The sequence below is a fragment of the Anopheles ziemanni genome, chromosome 3, assembly GCF_943734765.1.
Source record: "Anopheles ziemanni chromosome 3, idAnoZiCoDA_A2_x.2, whole genome shotgun sequence".
Taxonomy (NCBI): Eukaryota; Metazoa; Arthropoda; class Insecta; order Diptera; family Culicidae; genus Anopheles; species Anopheles ziemanni.
This window is the reverse complement of record NC_080706.1, coordinates 36,395,891-36,415,433: the sequence shown is the minus strand read 5'-3', so window position 1 is coordinate 36,415,433 and position 19,543 is coordinate 36,395,891. Positions and strand designations below refer to the sequence as shown.

The 19,543-nt window shown below is 42.0% G+C and overlaps 2 protein-coding genes across 6 annotated transcripts; both read right to left on the bottom strand.

Moving 5' to 3' along the window:
• Positions 1-633: 633 nt before the first annotated feature.
• On the bottom strand, positions 634-11,934 carry LOC131284421 (neuronal acetylcholine receptor subunit alpha-7). Of its 5 annotated transcripts, XM_058313276.1 has the most exons (13): positions 11,043-11,934; positions 10,804-10,943; positions 10,429-10,473; positions 8,860-8,904; positions 7,553-7,662; positions 7,282-7,462; positions 7,141-7,216; positions 6,851-7,045; positions 6,399-6,485; positions 2,698-2,807; positions 2,404-2,626; positions 2,133-2,307; positions 634-2,048 (listed from the first exon to the last, which is right to left on the bottom strand). In XM_058313276.1, the coding sequence occupies exons 1-13, from the start codon at positions 11,101-11,103 to the stop codon at positions 1,964-1,966; spliced, it is 1,533 nt and encodes a 510-aa protein (XP_058169259.1). In that variant the 5' UTR covers positions 11,104-11,934; the 3' UTR covers positions 634-1,963. The 5 variants fall into 5 exon arrangements, with proteins under 5 accessions (XP_058169259.1, XP_058169258.1, XP_058169260.1 ...); XM_058313275.1 differs by lacking the exon at positions 8,860-8,904 and having other exon boundaries at positions 2,133-2,303; positions 2,403-2,626; XM_058313277.1 differs by lacking the exon at positions 8,860-8,904.
• Positions 11,935-16,704: 4,770 nt separating this feature from the next.
• LOC131286472 (protein RCC2 homolog) lies at positions 16,705-19,061 on the bottom strand. Its single transcript, XM_058315432.1, has 6 exons — positions 18,589-19,061; positions 18,326-18,401; positions 17,741-18,243; positions 17,561-17,655; positions 17,211-17,475; positions 16,705-17,119 (listed from the first exon to the last, which is right to left on the bottom strand). Exons 1-6 carry the CDS (start codon positions 18,901-18,903, stop codon positions 16,949-16,951), a joined length of 1,425 nt encoding a protein of 474 aa, XP_058171415.1. The 5' UTR covers positions 18,904-19,061; the 3' UTR covers positions 16,705-16,948.
• Positions 19,062-19,543: the final 482 nt, after the last annotated feature.

Below are 19,543 nucleotides of genomic sequence, written 5' to 3'. Positions count from 1 at the left end.
TCGCTCGCGGTAATATTTATATATGTATAATTTGCTGTCCTTATATTTTTTTTTAATTTATAGCAGCACTGTCATGTCGTGGGCGGCTGATTGTTACCACCCAGTGAGTTTCGCGTGAGTATGGCATCAGTTCAGATGGCTAAACCTTTGTCGTACGTTATCTGAAACCTATCACTAAGCTGCATCGGATTCTGCACGTTTTTTTTGTTCTTTTTTTTTGATAATCTTATTTGGCTACTCAATAACGCGCACGCATAACTTGCTATAGCACTAGAAAGAATGACTGTGTAGTGCAGTTTGATGTTTGCTTTGTCTATTTTTTTCGTTTCTTAATAACATTCGCTTGCACATTGCGCATTTGCATTTGCGTGCATCCTCCGTTACGGAAAAATCGTAATTTTTAAATTATTATTTTCGTTATTCCTTTTAGATGAATAATAGTTTTTTTTTCTATTTATCTGTTGCACCTATTCGATTTACTTCTTCTAATAAGAGAGACGTGAGTTTTAGGTTTTGCAGTCCCACCGTGTAAGAACTTTTCCTAAGTATTTCGAGTTAAGACAGTGGCTTTAACCGTGTCGCATATATTTAACATATGCGTTTTGCTTCACGCAAATCACCGATACACAGAACGTGATCGTTCACTTACTCGCGATCTAGCAACGATTTTTGTTTTTGCATTTTGCTTATCATGGTAAGTATTGTTATTTGCGTAAAACACAATTAAAATAATTTACCATTACGCCATCTACATATAGATGAGTAGTCTTCAATATAAAAGTACTTTAATCAAGTCGCTCGATTTTCTGCAGTACACTTAGTATACTATTTCCAAAAATACAACACTACAGTATCAAACAGCGTTCTCGTATCAAATCAAGATGCTTGATTAAATATATAGCTTTTTTCGATTTCACTATTCCATCTGAAATATTTTTTTTTGTTTTGGTTTCACTATTACTTTTTTTCAAATTTGTCCCTGTTGCTCCGTCACATTGCGCGCATCCGCTTGTATTTTGGTGGTATTGATTCATCGTAGGATTGTGCCATTTATTGGTTTTGCTTTTTTTATTTCATAGTTTGAAGTTCGCGCCTTGGCGACCACGTTTAGCCCTCGATTTTTGTTCTTTGTTTTGTTTCTTGTAACCATCTGAGATCGTACTGTTGGAATGTTTTGTTTGTACGAATCTTTTTAATAAAATTTTTCATTTTTTTTAAATCTTTGCCATGCAGCTGTGTGCGGATGTTCGTGGCAGTGCGATTAGATTTTAACACGCACAAGAGCGCAAAGTTGTAGCTCTTTGAAGCATTTGTGTTTTCATTCCCGACGATCATTATTGCTGGTCCTACCGCCGCCAAACAAACACGTCTGCGATGCACGTGACTGTGGTCCGCGTAACGAGGGAGCGAAACGCAAAAGTGAAATAATACACTCACCGCAATGTCCCGGTGCGAAAAAGGAAAAGTCGTAGGAACAACTTCACCGGCTTCCAGCTCAATTCCTGCGCAGCCAAGTCGTACCGGAGCCGACACCGGGATCCAGCCGGTTTACGCACGCTTAGTACGTTTGGTCGCGCTAGTGCTTTCCACGCTACGTACACTGGCGTAGGGATGCGATCCTTTCCGGTGCTTCTATCCGGCCCGACTTTTACCGTCTTCTCGTTGAACATTGTGTGAACGTGCAAACCGACGAGTCTGTGTCGTCGTATGGTAATTGTAGTCGATTAAAATCCATCTGTTCCATCTTTTGTTTTATCTAGAATCACTGCTACTATTTGTTCACGATGCTACTTATGTGTATAAAATATATATTTATATATATAGGTTTGTGTGTATATATATATATAGATATTTGTATTATATATATACGTTTTCTGGTTTGTATTTTTATCAGCTTGTCTATACGAAACTCAACACCACGTGTGCGCGTTGGGTTTAACGTTTAGCGGAAGCTGTCGTCTGGTTATTGCACTATTATATGAGGAGCTGATAGAAGCACAGTGACGGTCGCAATTATTGTGAATAGAGTAAACACGAAAAGGCAAAATCTGTTGGCATAAAAGTGTGGGGTTAAAATTTGTTTTTGGATCACAACAAGAAAACCCCGTGACAGGACTGAGAACGAATCTTACCTATCAACAACCATCGCCGCGAACTTCCAGTCACTGATCAATTCCGCTTCCTCGTCCGCCTTCTTCATACGGTTGGTGATGAACTGCAATTCCTTCAGTATGTGGTGCAAATCCTTATGCGTACAGCCCGAGTTGGCGTTCTGCTCTTCGACCGTAGTAAGACGCGTGAAACTGGAACGGGCGAGGGGAGATATTAAATGAAGTGATGTTGCTTGGCTATATTCGGTGAGCTTTCGCAATCCAACTCCTACGGCCAGCAAAGATACTTACACGGAGCCACCTATCGCGGTGGTCGAGCCGGATATGCCGGAGCAGGGATGCCGGAAATCGTCGTCGATGTCCAGCACATTCGCCAAGAGCGACTTCGAGGAGCGCTCCTTCAGCTCGAGCTCCTTCATGCGATTGCTCAGGATAATGGTTTTACGGGTGATCTTCCTCCCGGGACGCCCCATCCGTAGTATCCACGGTAGCCATTGCAGAAAGACCGATTTGATCTAGAACCGGCGAGTGAGTGGGTTCGTCATCGTTAAAATGTCCTGAAAAGCAAGACCGTTTTAACACTCACCCATGGAGGCATCTCGTGGATATCAGCAGTCCGATGATGGTAGTTGAGTACAACAACCGTCAGCACGACCGACGAAGCTACCATAAACATTATGCAGTTGAAGTACGTTCCTGTGAAATGAAGAAGTTTGATTGCAAGGAGAGCGTAAAAAAACATTACTAAAATGAAAAACCCAGCGGATGAAGATGTTTGTTAAAAGAGATAGAGCTCAACGTAATTTGGACATGCTAAATGAAGCGAAACACAATAATCAATACAGCACAACGATGCGGAACATATACTAAATGGATTTAGTGTTTTAGAAACATGCAGGGAGCTTTCAATCTCTTGAATTCTATGAGGTAGTTCCAACAATCGAAACCATGCAGAGGCGAAACTAAACCATGTAAATAATGTTGATGTATACAAACATGTCAATAGGGAACGTGGACAGAAAACTGAGACTATAAAACAAGGTAGCAATTGTCTTCCTTCATTTGCATAGTCAACTATTGCGATCCTTGACTCTCACGATCATGAGAATTAATGTATCTTTCATTTATTCATCTGATGACACAGATGTTATAGAAATAAAACTAACAATAACGTTACGTATGATGTATAGCAAAACAGTTTATCAGCAGTGTGCATATCGTGTATCAAATCTGACTAACTGGCAGCATGTTTTCATGTGTTTTCATCATTAGCGGGACACGAGGAGGCTTCTATGTATGTACTCAAAAGGCTCGAGCTGGCGATTGTTTACTCTGTAAACTGAGGTACTATTAATATCGTATCAGTAGTATAAATTCTAGCTGAACATGCAGTTACCAGATTGTTTAACGTAGCGCGTTTCAAATAAATGAAGAAACGATTACTCTATTCACAGGACAAACGATAATAGAAGAGTTTTAGAAGATTTACCGAAGATAATTAAACCGGCCCGTTTCAGCTGAAAGCATCGAACTTAAACATCAGCAGTAGTTAAAAATGCTGATGGTAACAAGCTTAGTGTTACCACCGACAGTACACTTCCAAATTAATACACAACATAGCAAAAAATGAGAAAACCAAACAACAATTGTACAAGCCAAGTCAAAAGGACAGTAGAGAAAAATAAGGGAGCGCTACATTATCTCTCCGTGCATAGGTTATATGCTCAAAAATATATCTACTAGCTTAACCAATATTGATAAGAATAAGGTTGCTCTAAATTTCTTGTTTAAAGAACGATTCGCCCTAAGTCTCTATTTAAAGCTTAACTGAAATGTAGCTGATTTTTTCTCTCTAAAATAATCATCACTATACTAGCTGGCAATGGTGCTGAGAGCGACCACGTCACATTGACTAAGTTTAAAGTAGGTGCTACCTGCCTTATAGAGGTTGTAGAAACTGTGTATACTCAACAAAGATCAGAGCAGTAACAGAGAAGTGTTTACAAGTTTATCCACAACGGTACTTATATCGTGGAGCTTCGCAAGTAGTTCGGGTGTATTGAATTGTGTTCTGTGCAATTTGTACCACTTCTATCCGGGATACACGCTAGGAAATTACGAGGAACTTCAACGGAATACGGTGAGCAAAGAAAAAGCGAACGTAAACCAAAAGTTAATAGAAAACAAACCATGCAGAAGTACATCATCTGGTAGCATCCACAAGAGTTAGTGGCGCACTTAGAGTTTAAAGAGGTTTGGAAAATTTGAGAAGGTGTTGAGAGTCTGGTAGTTTAGTTTTGTTTTTCGCTTTCGCTCCATCGCGGATGCTGTACGCAAATTTGGTTGGGGTTTGTTTAGTACCTCGAGCTACAATTAGGTTAGAGTAATTCGTTTAGCGTTATGTATAGTGGGTACAATTCGGTTTAAGTCGAAAAGCTTTAAATTGCGCCGCCGTTAGCCGTGAATGAGTGGTTTCATTCAACGCATCATTTAGTGAGCTCTGTTGGAATACATGTTATTAGTACTGGTTTACATTGGGCGATATTTTGTTTTTGGGTTTCGTAAAGGTTTTACTACAATCTTGGCTATACCTAGCAAAGGGACTGCTTCGCTCGTTTTCGTAATAACATGTCCCACTAATAATGAAAACACAGTTTGTGATACCAGTATAGTAAGTCCTGTAAAATATAACAAGAAAAACACAATCAAAACCATTGACACAGCTTTTCCAGTAACGAGGAAACCAGACATTTGCTTCGGTAAGGTCGGCCCCCAATACGACGTGTGATTGTAGCTCAGTTTGTCGCGTTACGTTATTGCCCTATATTATGGGCACTTCTTAGTGCACTTTAACAGATCCTTTCTCAATCGACGATTTGAACTAGCGATCGGGTCCAAGGGGGAGCCAAATATTGTATATTTCGGAAAGAAAGAAAAGACAACCAATGATGCAAACTGTTACAAATCATAGAAAATGTTTGGGTTTTTGCGCCTAAACAAGGAAAATCATGGTTTCGCGTTTGTAATAACGTTTAAAACGTGAAGATTTTGGGATAGTTTAGGTTTTCCCCTTTCTAGAATGTCATTTGAAATAGAAATTTGGAGAATTAAATAATAAAGCATTCTATCGAAGAACTACACGCAGACAAATAAAACAATCATACAATCCTAAATAATAATCACGTACTCTGTCGTGTTTGCTCAACGAAGAAAAATGTGTACAGTTCGTAGTGCTTTTTTGTTTTGTTTTGGAAATAAATCATGCCATTTAAAAAACAAACCAAAACTGCATGGAAAAACATTCAATTGTTACAAAATGACAAAATCGTTCAGCAAGAAGGCAACAACAAGAATGCTCCAGCGGTTTCTGCTGACAAAAAATAATGTGATGGGAAAAGTAGATATGCTATTTGGAAATTAAAAGGGCATGTATGAAAATGGCATGTACGACTGCAGAAATAAATTCATTCAATTTCAAAGGAAAAATAACATATTAACTTCATTGTCTTATGTTTAAACGACATTGGATTATGTCAATTCATGCAATTTGGTATGGAAGATGAAAACAGAGAAAGAGATGAACATCAACAAAAAAGATGAAACATTCTAGGCTTAGTAAAGAAAAGTAAAAAATTTGTTTTAAAAAGTTACGAAAATATCCATCACTAATATATTAGGAAATAGGATAGAATGCATGCTTTGAAAATGCTTAGCATAGGTTGATGTTAGTTTCAAATGACATTAAGAAATATTTAGAAACACGTCCACCATTTATAGTATAGATCAATATCTTATGTTTGATAAGGGAGTGATTTAAAGAATATTCCATTCAGATTTTAAAATTAATTAATAATGCAATCGGAAGCACTTAGAAGTCGCAATCAACGCAAAAATATGTAAGTATTGGATGATTTGGAGACATAATTTCAAGGGATTTTGTTATTTCTGTGATTCATGTCTATTCGTTCTGTTATTATATCTTTCCTAAGACTCTAAACACACACTGGTTGACTCAGCTACAATTGTAAGGACATCACGAGACAGAAAACGATTGCTAATTGTTTTCTAGGGTGAAATTTGGACGATCACGGAGAGACAAATATCAACGAAACCGAGATCGGAAACGAAACTTATCGATTTCAACCTAGGTGACAAAGCCAAGCATTCACACACAAGTACACAGTTACAGTTATCGGGACAACAGCTAATCATTCATCGGAAAATTTGGAGGATAAAAAAGAAAAGAAAAACGGAATAAAATGCCTAACATTTCAATTCAATTCTAACCTAGTAACGGAATTGCATCGGATACTTGAGGTAACGTCTCCGCGACTAAATTAAGGAATACAGTGAGTGATAGCAGTATAGTTACACCTGAAATGAGAGTGAAGGGGTTTAGTAGAACTCGCGTAGACTGGTTTGCGACGAACACCGGGCGGACCAGCAACCACACGGAGATGTGGAATGAATCGTTTGGAACAATCATTTTTCACCTGTACGCAGTCGCGTATTTCAGTATATGATATGAGTGGACAAAATGTTACAACGATCACCGATGGTGTAATGAAATGAGCAGTAGCTCAAGTTTTTTGGCTATGCATTTTGACCTCGTTGCAGACAGCTATAGCTGCCGTCGATATAATACCTTGAATATGGATATATCCAGGTTCGCAGGTTTTTGTTTGGATGGAACGAAAGCATCCAGAAACACAAATCGTCGTCCAATGATCACTACTTACCTAGAGTCAATTTTTCACCCGAATCAGGCGGAAGCGTAAATCCCAGCAGGGCCATCGAAGAAATTAAGACGCATGGAACTATCAAATTGAAGAAGTAGTAAAGCGTTCTTCTTCGAATCTGTATCGTGAACGTTATGTCAACGTACGGCTCAGGACAACACTGATATGTTATTGTATTTTTCTTTCCGGGCATTCCTGCAGGGTTGGGATGAAGAAATGGTTTGATTAGTGAGAATCCCAATTGGGCTCCAAAGAGTGCCTTTTTCGATTGGTGAAACCGGGAAACATACCTATAAGATACCACTCGCCGTTCGTTATGAAATCTGAGAGATCTCCGCCGTCGTCCGAATTGAGTACAAGATCAAGCTGAGGGAAGGAAAATGTACGCGTATTAAAGTCTGTTCAGGCCGACACACCTTCACTCTACATACCTGGTTGCCATCGTACGTCCAACTGCCGAACTTCATCTCGCAGTGCTGGTCGTCAAACGGGAACCACGTGATGTCGATTTTGCACGTGCTCTTGAAAATGCCGGGTGGAACATATAAGCAGCTGCCATTGTTCTTCACGACGATGTTCGTATGATATGTTCCATCGAATCCTTCATCAGCACTGCACAACGACGGGGAAGAGAGCGAGCCAAAAAACCACTCGATCATAATGACTCCAATTTCAGCCGCTGGCCGCCTGCCAGCCCCTTACCTGTTGTACATCAGCACGTCCGGCTTCCAGAGCTTGTTCGGGGTGATCCGCAGGTCCCGCACCCCACCGTACTCGGAGTCGTTCCAACGCAGGTTGTAATCGTTCCATTCCTATAATGCATTGGCCAAATTGAATCATCGCTATTTTAGCGGCGCGCAACCGCGCTCGTCGGCACGCGCTATCGATCAATGAGCCCCACCAATGATGGTTGCATGAGACTGTTGGAGTCTACTTATGATATGAAGCCGTTGCGGTAACCATATTTATGAACATTTACGGTAAGCGGTGTAGCATTGGGGTTCGTTTAGCGTATCGAAACATGCAGCGCAAATGGAATATGAGTTTATCGTGGTCAAACTGCTACTGACTTACTAGAGGACTAGTACTACGAGTGTTTAACAGACATTTAAAAGAAACGGTTCAGACTTATCAAAGGCAGTTAGAAGAATCAATATTCTACAAGCAATAAACACCATGCATATAATGATATCGAAAGGTAAATATAGTAAGTACTTAGGCGTTGTAGTAATTTATGTGGTTATTTCATTATTATCGTTTATTGTCAGCCTCAATTCTTTTACGATTATTCGATAGGTAGGAGTTTTTAAATGGCTGCATTTTGCTCACCAACTTTTGCCACAAAATGAACTAGATATCAGCTGCAGTACATTTTTTAACATCATTAGCAGGAGTAAAAATACATTTTGGTAAATTAAACAGTCAGATAACTACTTCATGTATCATGAAAGCACTTTTTTGTAGTATCGGGCGCTCCTCATCAACCGCGATAATTTAAATGCATAGTAATACCCAAGAAGAGAGAAATCTACAGAAGACGGAGAGTATTTTACAAATGAAGTTTACCCAAAATACAATTGAATCCTTCGCAAAAAATTTCAAAACGTGTCAAACTTGCTTGTGTGATGGTGTGGTTTTTGAGATAAAACATACCTCTAGAGATACTAATACCATTCGAGAGTATCTAAATAAGTATAGTTTGTACACAGTTTCCAACCAACTCTAGACATAAGTGAACCGATACACGCTCTAGGGGAGATAGAAGGTTTGCAGCAATGCCTAGGAAGCTGTTGAAGATTGTCAAAAAACCAAAAATGAAAAACGATCGGCGCAAAAACCTGCCGACCAATATGATGACGGCACAACTGGTGGTGTGAATCCAATGCAATATATCCAACAGTCCTAAGCCTTAGGGTCTAATACAGGTGGCAGTTAGAGGTAGTTTGTGATTTATTTATTCATATTTCAGTTTAAAGCATGCAACTTTACCGTGGAGTTGTGTAACTTACCAACGACAGCCATATGTTTGTTATTAAAAGTTGATTCTTCTCGTCCTACAATCATCAATTTGCAGAAATGAAAGGATTAAATCAAAAGAAACAAATCTATTGCGTAAGAAACCGATAAACGAAACGCCGACGGTGCGTACAAATCAATCGGCAGGAAGGAAGGACGAAAGTGTATACAAGAACAATTGAAGAATGACAAAGAAAAGTGGAGTATAAATTGTATTTAAAAAGTAAGAAAGAAAGAAAGAAAGAAAGAGCATCGAGAAACTATACGCTTTCCAGCAACGGATGAGCACATCGAGTTTGAATCGCTTGAAACATGATTGCGTTAGCGGTCGAACAACGTGGTGGTACAAGGTGATAAAGAATAACGGTTGGTGGGGAGGAGGGGATTATCGAACTGAAACTCTAAGGACGCTAATGCCGGTGAGTTTTGCACTGTGAAACACGTTTTATCCCTAAATCATATATAGGTGTTTTCCTTAGATTTTTAAACGTCATGCAGTTATGGATTTTTAAGATGATAACTTTAAATACACAAAGAAACAGCCGTCACTTTGAATGAAACATAACGGAATTATATACGATAAATCTATGATTATGACATGTACCCATTTATAAGCGACATAAACAGATGCCGTAGTCTAACAAATCAATCGATTACAGCACTTGGAATGTTGTTTAGTTCTTCTTTAGCATTAGTGTTTAAGTTGAGGATTTAATTTAGCGTTGTTAGTTTCGTTTTAGAACGGTTTGGTTGGCTACGTTTTGATTTGGTTTAGTTTTGTTTAAGCGTTTTAGCGCCAGCGTTAGTGTGGAATCATCGCGCAGATGACATTAGAGCCGCCCGCACCGGGATGATGTTGATTTAAGTTAAGCCTTCAATTATTTTTTGTTTTTGATTTTGCTATTAATAAGTTGCTTTTTCCACAAATTACAAATACACACAGTGAGTAAAAAAGGTCCAGAAAGACACGACAGTTAGTTCATAGCAAAATGCGTTGCGCAAATTATTTGGTCATTAGTAAACCACTCTTGCATGTTCTCGCCTCGCGTTGAAAAGATGATTTCTGCCATTTGAATGGTGTGTTGTTGCATAGGAGGCACTGGTGTTTGGATTTGTTCAGTATAGCTGGGTGAGTTTTGTCTTATTGTTCATAGACAGTTGGAAGAGAAAGGATAGCTTTGCGAAAGGTGATCTCGAGAAAGTGTTTTAAAAAGAGCCAATTTAGTTTAGTTTACATTTTTGCTTCGATCCTTAGGAATCTCCCACCAGGTGTTATAAATACGGTTCGACAAAGAACAGTGCCAGAGCGAAGGGACAGCGATAGAGAAGAAAAGAAGCGTACATATGGCTTTGTATCCTGGGTGTCCGAAGAAATCATCCTTTCAACGCACATACATACACACGTACGGCTCGAGGTGGGGGCAACGTAACTGTTCATAAATATAGGCTTCATCATCAGGATACAAGGTGCCGCACGATCTGCACACGCTCAACCCAAAACCTGAGGTAACGACGATATGCTGAGAAGAAGTGTGTCGCTGCGCCGGGTACATGCCACTTACCAAATTCAACCACGCGTTGGTAGTGAGTATCTGATTTTTTTCGTCCTAGAATAGTTTCAATAGGGTACTTTATTATCACTTTCACGCTACCGCAGGGACCGAGTCCGGAACCCCGGCATGGGTAGGGACGGTAAATCTAAACGTAAAAAACAAGTTCCCTCACGGGGACGCTGGGTGATCCACGCCACGGGTGTGGGGGTTGGGGGTTGTAGGAAGGATACGGACGAGTGACCGAGCGATCCTCGGTTCTTGACCAAAAACCGAAAAAAATGGAAAAAGAAAAAACCGAATCCAAAAACCAAATCGGAAAATCAAGACGGAAAACCAATCCAAAGCAAACACACTACATCCAAGCAGTGGACGCGGCATACTCACAACATCGATTATCTGCTGCAGCGTCAGGCCGAACTTCACTTCCAGCGGGTCGGACTCGTTGGCGACCGGGCGTTCGAGCGTGTTGTACGTTTGCAGCAGGTTGTTCAACAGCCTTTTCTCGTGCGGTCCTTGGATGCTATCTGCAAGAGTTCGTGGAAACAAAACCGGATGAAACGCAAGCAAAAAAGCAGGGGATGGTTACTCGACACTGGGCGCTGAGGTACGCGCTAAAGCTTTACCTTTAATGTAAATCACCAGCAGACACAAAACGATGAGATACAAATCCATAACAAAATACATCGTTGAACGCAACGCCACTCGAAACTGTTCGCCACGCTAAGCGATTACACATTTCACGCGCTTTTCTGGAACTTCATCGGAAGCGAACAACAGTGCTGGTGGCCGGTGGGTCGTCCTGGTGGGGGCTCGAAATGTTCTGTGCCGCGAGCTGGCTTTATTCTAATTGCTGCCCGCTTGCCAACTACGTTTGCCAACTTTGGTGCAAAACTCCGTAATCGGTCCGTAACTCAATTACGACGACGCGATCGACTCTCAGTAATTCCGTAATTGCCCCGTTTGTTCACTCATTACCAGCCGCTGACGTCGTTCAGCCGTTTCGGGTGCTACGGTGCTAAAACCTTCGTTTGTGATTCTGCACCACCTGGCACAGGAACTTGGCAGCAGTCGCAACACGGTGGTTGGCTAAAGGTGTATCAGGTGTCGCCAAGTGCCTTTATCCGTCGACTCGGGGGCGCCTAAATTTCCCGGTGGCAGCAGCCTTTCAATTCCTCACTCGATATATGGTACAGGCCATTTGGGTTGGTCCTGGCAACAGGCAGGATTTATGACCATTGGCAGTTCAGTGCTTTTATCACAAACGGGGGCATTTGGTTGCGTTTCTGTGCCTCGTTTTTTTAGCTCTCATCCGAGTTCTGAATCCGCTCGGTTAGGATTGATTTTTAAATCGCTTCAATTAGTAGTGCCAGCACTTGTAGCCTCCACTTAACAGGAACAGGAAATGAATCGATTTCAAATCGCTCTGGCAGGTGGTTTCGTCCTGAAATCCATCGAGTTTGACTGTTGGGGTATTTTTGTTGGGTCAATCCGAGTTAAGCGTTGGGCTTTCTATTGCTTCTGCTGTGAAAAGAGGAAGTCAGGAAAGCTATGTCAATTTAGGGAGGAGTTAAGCTACGAGAGGTAGATGAATGAAATATTAAGGCCTTCTTTAATCGTTAGTTTGATACTGTTCTTTATGCTAATCATAAAGCTTCTGGCGATCTTTAGCTCGTAAGCGCTACCACATAAATAAAATATTAAAATTTCTGGAAGGTGTCTAATAAAACCTGAGCGCAACGTGGTAGTCGATGATTTTCGGGTGGAATTGATTGGTTGCAAAAGTTGAGCCATACTTCCTTGCCTGGCTTATGCATATTTCATCAAAGGAGAAAATGTATACCACCACTTGCGGACCCGTTTGCACCACTTCCACCACGGTGTTGTAGCCAGTCATCTTTTACACATGTCCGGCCATGTACTCTTCACGTTATCTCGCACCTCCACGCTCTGGCGACAGGACACACGATGCACAGTGGCTCAGCCAAAGGACGGCCAATTTTTTACACAGTTTTCTGTTGAGCTTGATTAAAATAAGAGGTGTTGAATGCATAAAAACCAATATATGTAAAATTTGTCAACACTTTTACTTTTACTTTTCCTTGAATTTGACTGGCAAGCTTGAAGCTTCAGTCAACTAAACTATGATTTTAGTAGGTATTTTAGTACAGATGGCCTAATTATTTGCTCCATGCAAATAAAAACCCTTTTCCATTTCTTCCTATGCGCAAATCTTGCGCCTAAATCCCGTTTCCATGGCGTACCGCATCGCGTCCTAAAGTCGCAAGTTTTCGGAGCCGATTTTTCCAATTTACCTTCTTAAGATGTTATATTTATGCCCTAATATGGATCCAAAGGGTTCCGTTTAGTTTCAAAAAAGTGCCAGCTTATGAAACGTTATAAAGCATAGATATTGTGAGTTTTATTCTATTTATTTTTGTAAAATTCCTATAGGTTACTAAAAAATTAGCTTAAAAAATATTTTAAAAATCTCTCAAATTTAACATGAAAAAACGAACCAAATGCTTGAAAGCATACCTCATCTTTTTCTCTTTTTGCATCTTTCAAGAACGCTATCTCTCAAAATTGTGCATTAAAATAAATAATATACTGGAGATTTCTTATTAAACTATCTTTCTTTCATATGGTAGAGAGATTTTCAAAGTTGGTTTAATGAAATGTCAAGTCCGGGAGCCACTGTGCGGTGCCTACTCCGACCCCACTGACCTGACTCTCCGAAGAGTGTTTCGGTGTCCTAGTTTCGAAGATTTCATTCATTCATTCATTCACTCGCCCAAGACCCACCAGCAAACCCCATCTACAGGAGACCAACCACCAGCGCCCTGCCATCACCATCGTCTTTCGCCCGAGAGTATGTGATTTACAAGGCTCAACTCCTCAGCCTCTTGTAGCCGTGGAGTGGGAGCTTTGGCATGGTTCTTCGACACACACTCGCTTAGACACTAGAGGTTCTTCGCTCACTTCGGAAAAATGGTGCAGGTGTAGAAGTATCTCCCACAGGGATTCACAAGAAGAAATAAGGGAGCGGGAGGGGAGGGGGAGAGGATGCTTGCTTGATTATCGATGGAAAAGTGAACGGTTCGATATTTGCTGGCACACTGCGCCTGCTGTTGCTACCGTTACACCGTCGCCAACTAACGATACTGTGTTGTCCCAACGCTGCAGAGGAGCCTGATTCCATATTCCACCAACTTTCACTCGTTTTACGCGAGAGAACAAAGAGTTAGTAGCAAGGATGTTAAAAGGAGATCAGCAGAGGGAGAGAGAGAGAGAGATGGAGCAAAAGAAAATAGGTGGAATGGAAAGAGATGAGTGTAATGCGGGGAGCCTCAATAAAGTATACTGAGAAAGAGCAACGTTAACAGGGAAGAGAACATTGAAGTTTTCCATTTTAGCGAACGAAGAATGTTATAGCAGGACGGCCATAGTAACGCAACTCGGAGTCCTTGTATTCTCTACACCGACGTACACTTCGCACTGTTCCTAATAATCACGCATCACACACGCAGCCACACACACTCACGCACACACGCACATACACAATCAAGCTCTATGCTCACACGGACACCTGGCGCACGAATCATTGTCCTTGATTTTTGTAACTGGGTTAACCTGGAATGTCGAGCAACATTATCCTCGAAGTGGAAAATCGTGTCGAGCGAAACATTCCTTACGGAATGCTCGGCATCTGCTAGCGATCTATGGCTACTAGGATCGAAATGAGAAACGATATCAAAAAGAACCCTACGATGCACTAACACCAAGAACCACGGACACAGTGGACTCTCCTTTTGATGAACTTGAAAATGAATCAAAAGGTCAGAAACCACAGCGGGCATGTTTGTTTGAAAAACGAAATTTCCACAACGTTCGAATCGTGTTCGAGTCTCCTTGCTTTCACTCCATTTGGGGGGCTGGCGTACTTTCGATTGTCCTTTGGCAGTGAGCCAGGGAGCCTACCTGCCAGCTAAAAATGCCAGCTAGCGCCAGCCAGCGCCAGTTGATGGCGTTGCTTAAGGCGACGGTCGAAGGACCAAAGTGAACAGCCAAGCAAATACACACCCGAGCGTCCGTTAACGCGGCACTGCACTACTTTTAGTCGAGTTGTTTGAAACGGTTGCCAACACCTTCCAAAAGCGAAGGTCCATGTCTGTTCTACCAATCTGGAGGATGTGTGTCCTGTGTGCGATCCATCCAGCACGCGACCAACGATGTGGACTGAGATGGAGCGAGGCGAAGCTTTCAAGAGCCGTTGCTGTTCATAAGCGCGCGCGCACGAGATACATCTAGATGTATATCAACTGTATATCTAACTTTTTTTATCGCAAGAAGTTATCATAAAATATAGATTTTCCCTATCTTTTCAGGGTGGCAAATCCTACGGAATTATATTGAAATTCTCTAATTTTTTTTTCACTCGATCTGAAGCCTTCATGAACGTATGCAGTGAAAATGATAGGTTGATGAAAATGTAGATAATAAATTTAAAATGTTCTAGTTTCCATTAGACAAAGAAAAGGCGCAGTTTTGAACCAACGTACAATTGCTGAAACTATCGTCCGGTTGTCCTCGTGAAGAAAAATCGGCAGCAAAAACGAAAAGGCAGGATGCTGGATGCTGCAGGGTGCTGATGTTCCACGGCACCTCCACTCTTCCTTGGCGCACGTTCGCTCGTTTGCAAATATATTCCGACCGCAGGCCACTGCTAGCCGCGGCACCGTCGTTTTTCCCTCCCCTTGTAGGCACAACCACCCGAAAACTTTCACCCGTCGTATCGATCACACTGAATTCCTGCTTGTTGCATCCACTGGAAAAGGACCTGCCATCCAGAATTCGTGTTGAAGAGAAGCCAGGATATTGGCATCCGACACCACTGCCACCCGCCGCCGTACGCGCGTGAAGCAGTTTCTTGAAAATAATAGGTTAAACACACAGATTGCACGCCCGCCCCCCTTGCAAATCCCTACAGCGGTCAATTTCTGTGGGTTTTTTCCTTTTCGGAATGGGAAGAAAATTCCCCGTTTCGATGCGTTCACGGGCACAGGCTCATTTTCTGCGATTTTCAACTGGCCGACGGTGCACTACGAACGGTTCCGTTTGACTGCCTTTTCTTCACTCGTCAGCCTATCTATCGCGGACTCGTGCCGTTTCGTGCTGGTGGCGACTGGAGACAGAGTCTTTGCGCTTCTTCTGAGGCGAACACGAGCCGGCTCATGCGTATCGGCTACGAGGAATGTGCGGTGAAGTTTTCGCCCATTCCAAAAAACTTTGGCGTCAAAGTGCGAGCCTCAGAGCTTTTCGCCCTTAGAAGATGAATGAATGAAGATTTGAATTTATTTCATTTCATATCTGCATTCAGAGGCAATCCAAATCTGTTTGGCCGTACATATTCACCTCATGCGAAACGAGCCTACAATAAAGTAAAGTAGAGTAGAGTAGAAATATATTATATGTAAATGATTTGAGGCGCACAACAAATGCGTCTCATAAATTTCATAATAGTCCAACTCCTCATTGTCAAAATGACTTTGAGTTATTGGTAAAGTCAATTTTCCTATTAGCTGAACTGTATGAAGCTGTTCAGCTTTAACGCTTCTAAATCAATCTTATCTTAACAAGTTAAAAAATTAGCTTAGATTAAGTTATAGCTTGAGATAAAAGCAGGATTGCAGGATTTTTCAGATGATATCATAACAGCAGCAGCATTATTTCTAACTGCAGCACATGATTTCCAACAGCATCAGTTCATTTTATAACACGATCATGTTTATTATAACTTTGTCAGTTGAAATCAGAATCGTAGCAGTTGATATTATAATCCTGGTACAGCAACTTGAGCAAAGTACGCAACTAGCATAGGTCCCCATCGCTGCATAAGGACGTGAATGTACAGGCTAAAATCGATTTGTTCGACAAGTTTGATTAACTATCCTCCAGCTTTGTTCGGGGCAGGATTCAAACCGGATTCAAACTGGATTTAAACCGGACCCGGATCCATCATATCATGTGCTGATGTTATGATATCATCTGAAAATCCCTGTGATTTGGTACCTATATACGTAAAACGAGAATAATTTCGGTTGATCGATGTAAATTTTCGAACTAAAATTCATGAATAATATGAATAAGTCGTCTAATTAGGTGAAAATAACACCGAGAGGATGAAAGAGGAGTAAACAAAGTACTGAAAGGAGTGTTCAACATAAGCTCAAGGCGGTTCTTTCGATTCTTCAGTTGATAAATATCAATATTCTGTTTCCGTATCAATACGTTCTTTTTCACGGAAATATATCCGACGGAAAAGCTAAATGCACGTTTAATAAAAAAAATACAAATACTTGAGGATGGATTGATGATGGAAAACTTATGCTAGTTAAAATAATGATAGTGGTTCCAGGCCGTTACTGTAATTGGAAAACGTGATCTGGTAGATGAGTGTTTTGCTCTCTTCACCTTCTTGCTTAATTTCATCACTACTGGCAGTCACATAAAGGGTAGCAGTCGGCGCAGCTTAGACGACGAACTCGGGCAGATTGTCGTACTTTTCCTTTGTCTTTTCGTGCTCCGTGTTGACGAGCAACAACGAGTGGGAGTAGCCGAGCGCTATCATTGGGACTTTCATGCCCTCCATTCGTGTGACCTCCTTCGGTGTTGATGATGATTTTTGTAAATCTCCCAACCCCTAGAATCACGAATTACACGTGCATGAGACATGGTACACGTTATTAGAGAACTCTCGGGTCGTAGATGTAACATTTGCCACCACAACTTACCAGTTCACCATAGGTGGGTGATGCGCCCCAGGCAATCAGCGAATCGTCAGCCGATATGACGATCGATGTGTAACCCGTGCCAATACTGGTAATGTTCCAACCGGCCAGATCCTGGACCGGTTTCGGATACATGTTTGCCTCGCCTGTTTTTTTGTTCTGCCCAAACAAATACAGCGAGCCAATGTCGGAGATTGCCAAACTGTACGACGATCCGCAGAAAACGCGCATTACTTTGCGGTTTTGCGTGTCGAAGAATTTAATCAGTCTGTATTGAGTAAAGGGTTAGAAAAGGGGTTAGACATTCCGGAAGATAACCGCATGGACGTGGAGCATAGAAGATTGATGCTTACCTCGGGACCATCTCATCCTTTTGCTCCGCATGGCCTAAGCGGCCGATGCCACCAAAGCCCCAACTGTACGCACGATTTTTGGAATCGATGGCCACCTTCGAAAAGAAGAGAGACGGTGGTAAGTTTTGGACATTTTTGGAAGCTTATACAACTAATACTGATTTTTGCTTTCAGCCTTACAGTATGATTGTTGCCGCAAGCAAAGTCGATGATGTTGACATTCTCGATCGGTAGCACATGGCCTTCCTTGTTTTTCTCCATGTAAACCAACACCTTGCGAGGTTGCGTCTCGAAATGAAACGACATCTTGGTGGAGTTGACGAAGTACCGCCCGTCCGTGTTGTGCCCCAACTGGCCGTACTCGGGCAGGCCGAAGGTGTGCAAATTTCCCTTTATATCGAGAATCACGGAAAACTCCGCACCACATCCCACCTTGATGATTGGCGGTCCGTTGTAGCTGATTCGAGTTGGCGATGTTATCGTCGGCAGCTTGTTACCCACGCCGCACTGGCCGCTCTTGTTGTCCCCGCAGGCGTACACAGTACCGGTGTCGGTAAGGAAGAGCGTATGGTTACGGCCGCACGCTGCCTGGATGACGTTGAAGTCGGCCAAATCAGCCACCTGCGTTGGCTTTTCGTACATTGTTGTGTCCCCGTGACCAAGCTGGCTCAGCTGGTTGCGTCCTATTGAAGAAAATCGGATCATAATTTAATATTACCAGGACCGTGGGAGGCAAATATCCTTTTCCAAGAGCGAGATTCATACCGAAGGTCCAGGCCTTCCAATTGACGTCGATCAGAACGGAATGAGCTGCAGAGCAGAAACTCGCCATCGAACGGTACTGTAGAAGCAAAAAGATACAAAGAAAAAAAAATCCAAAGCGTCAGCGAAATGCAACTCACTTTCAGGTAAGTGACAAATAATTCGTTCAATCAACACGTCCTTTGCTACTACATGTGGCGGAGGTCAATGAACGTTGCGTCGAAATTTGTTTCTACGATTAACACCAGTATGACCCCGCTGCTTACCGTTTCACCGGTGAATCTGTGAAATGTGTACAGGTTCGGGCGAATCTTTGTGACGCCCTTCGAGTCGCGCTTGCCGGTCATCTCCCAGGACACCATTCCGGCGATGAGCAGCTTGCCGGGACCCTTGTCGTACGCACCAAGCAGCTCTTCTGGCAGCTTCTCCATTGGGCGAAGCTCTTCCACCACCATCTCCCTGGCGGAAGTTTCACCTGCCCGCGGATACTCATCGCTGAGGTCCGAGTCGTAGTTGGATTCGGAGTTTTTGCGCTTTTTCACCGCTTTCTTAGTTCCGTCCGGCTTTCTTTTGGATGACATGTTGCAAAACGTGCACACAGGAGGTTGATTTCACAGACAAAAGCTTGATCACAAACACGGAGGAAGACGAAAATGCCGCAGTTCAGGACAATCGTTTGGTAGATGGCCGGAGCGCAAAACAGACGCCAAACAGACGCAACACAGAACGGTGAAGACTAGACGCCGCTCAAGGTACGTGTATTACCAGGTGGTACTGTGTGCTCTTCTCATCGCCATTTTTGTGGGAACGAAATGTCAGCCTGCTTAGCAAGCAGCTGCCGCAAGTTCGTAAACAAGGGAAAACGGCCGATCATGGTGTGTCAAATCGCACAACATACTGAACGTTACCTGGAAGTATAATTACCTTGCTATCGCTGGATCTTTTTTTTCAATCACCTTCCTAGTGGTGCGTAACCTGACCTGCACTAATAAGGTTCGTTCCTTTTCTGTTCGTGGTTCCTTTTTTAAAACCAAGCACACCAAAGTCATGTGATTTAAAAAGGAAATTTTAAATTTTACAAAAATTAAAGAAAAAACAATAATAAAGTATTTAAAGTTTGTCTGCTCGTTAAAACTTTAACGAGTTTGTCTGCTCGTCTTTCGTTAAAATGACGATAGCGAAATACCCTGTGAACTAAGTTCCTTTGAAATTATTTTAGTT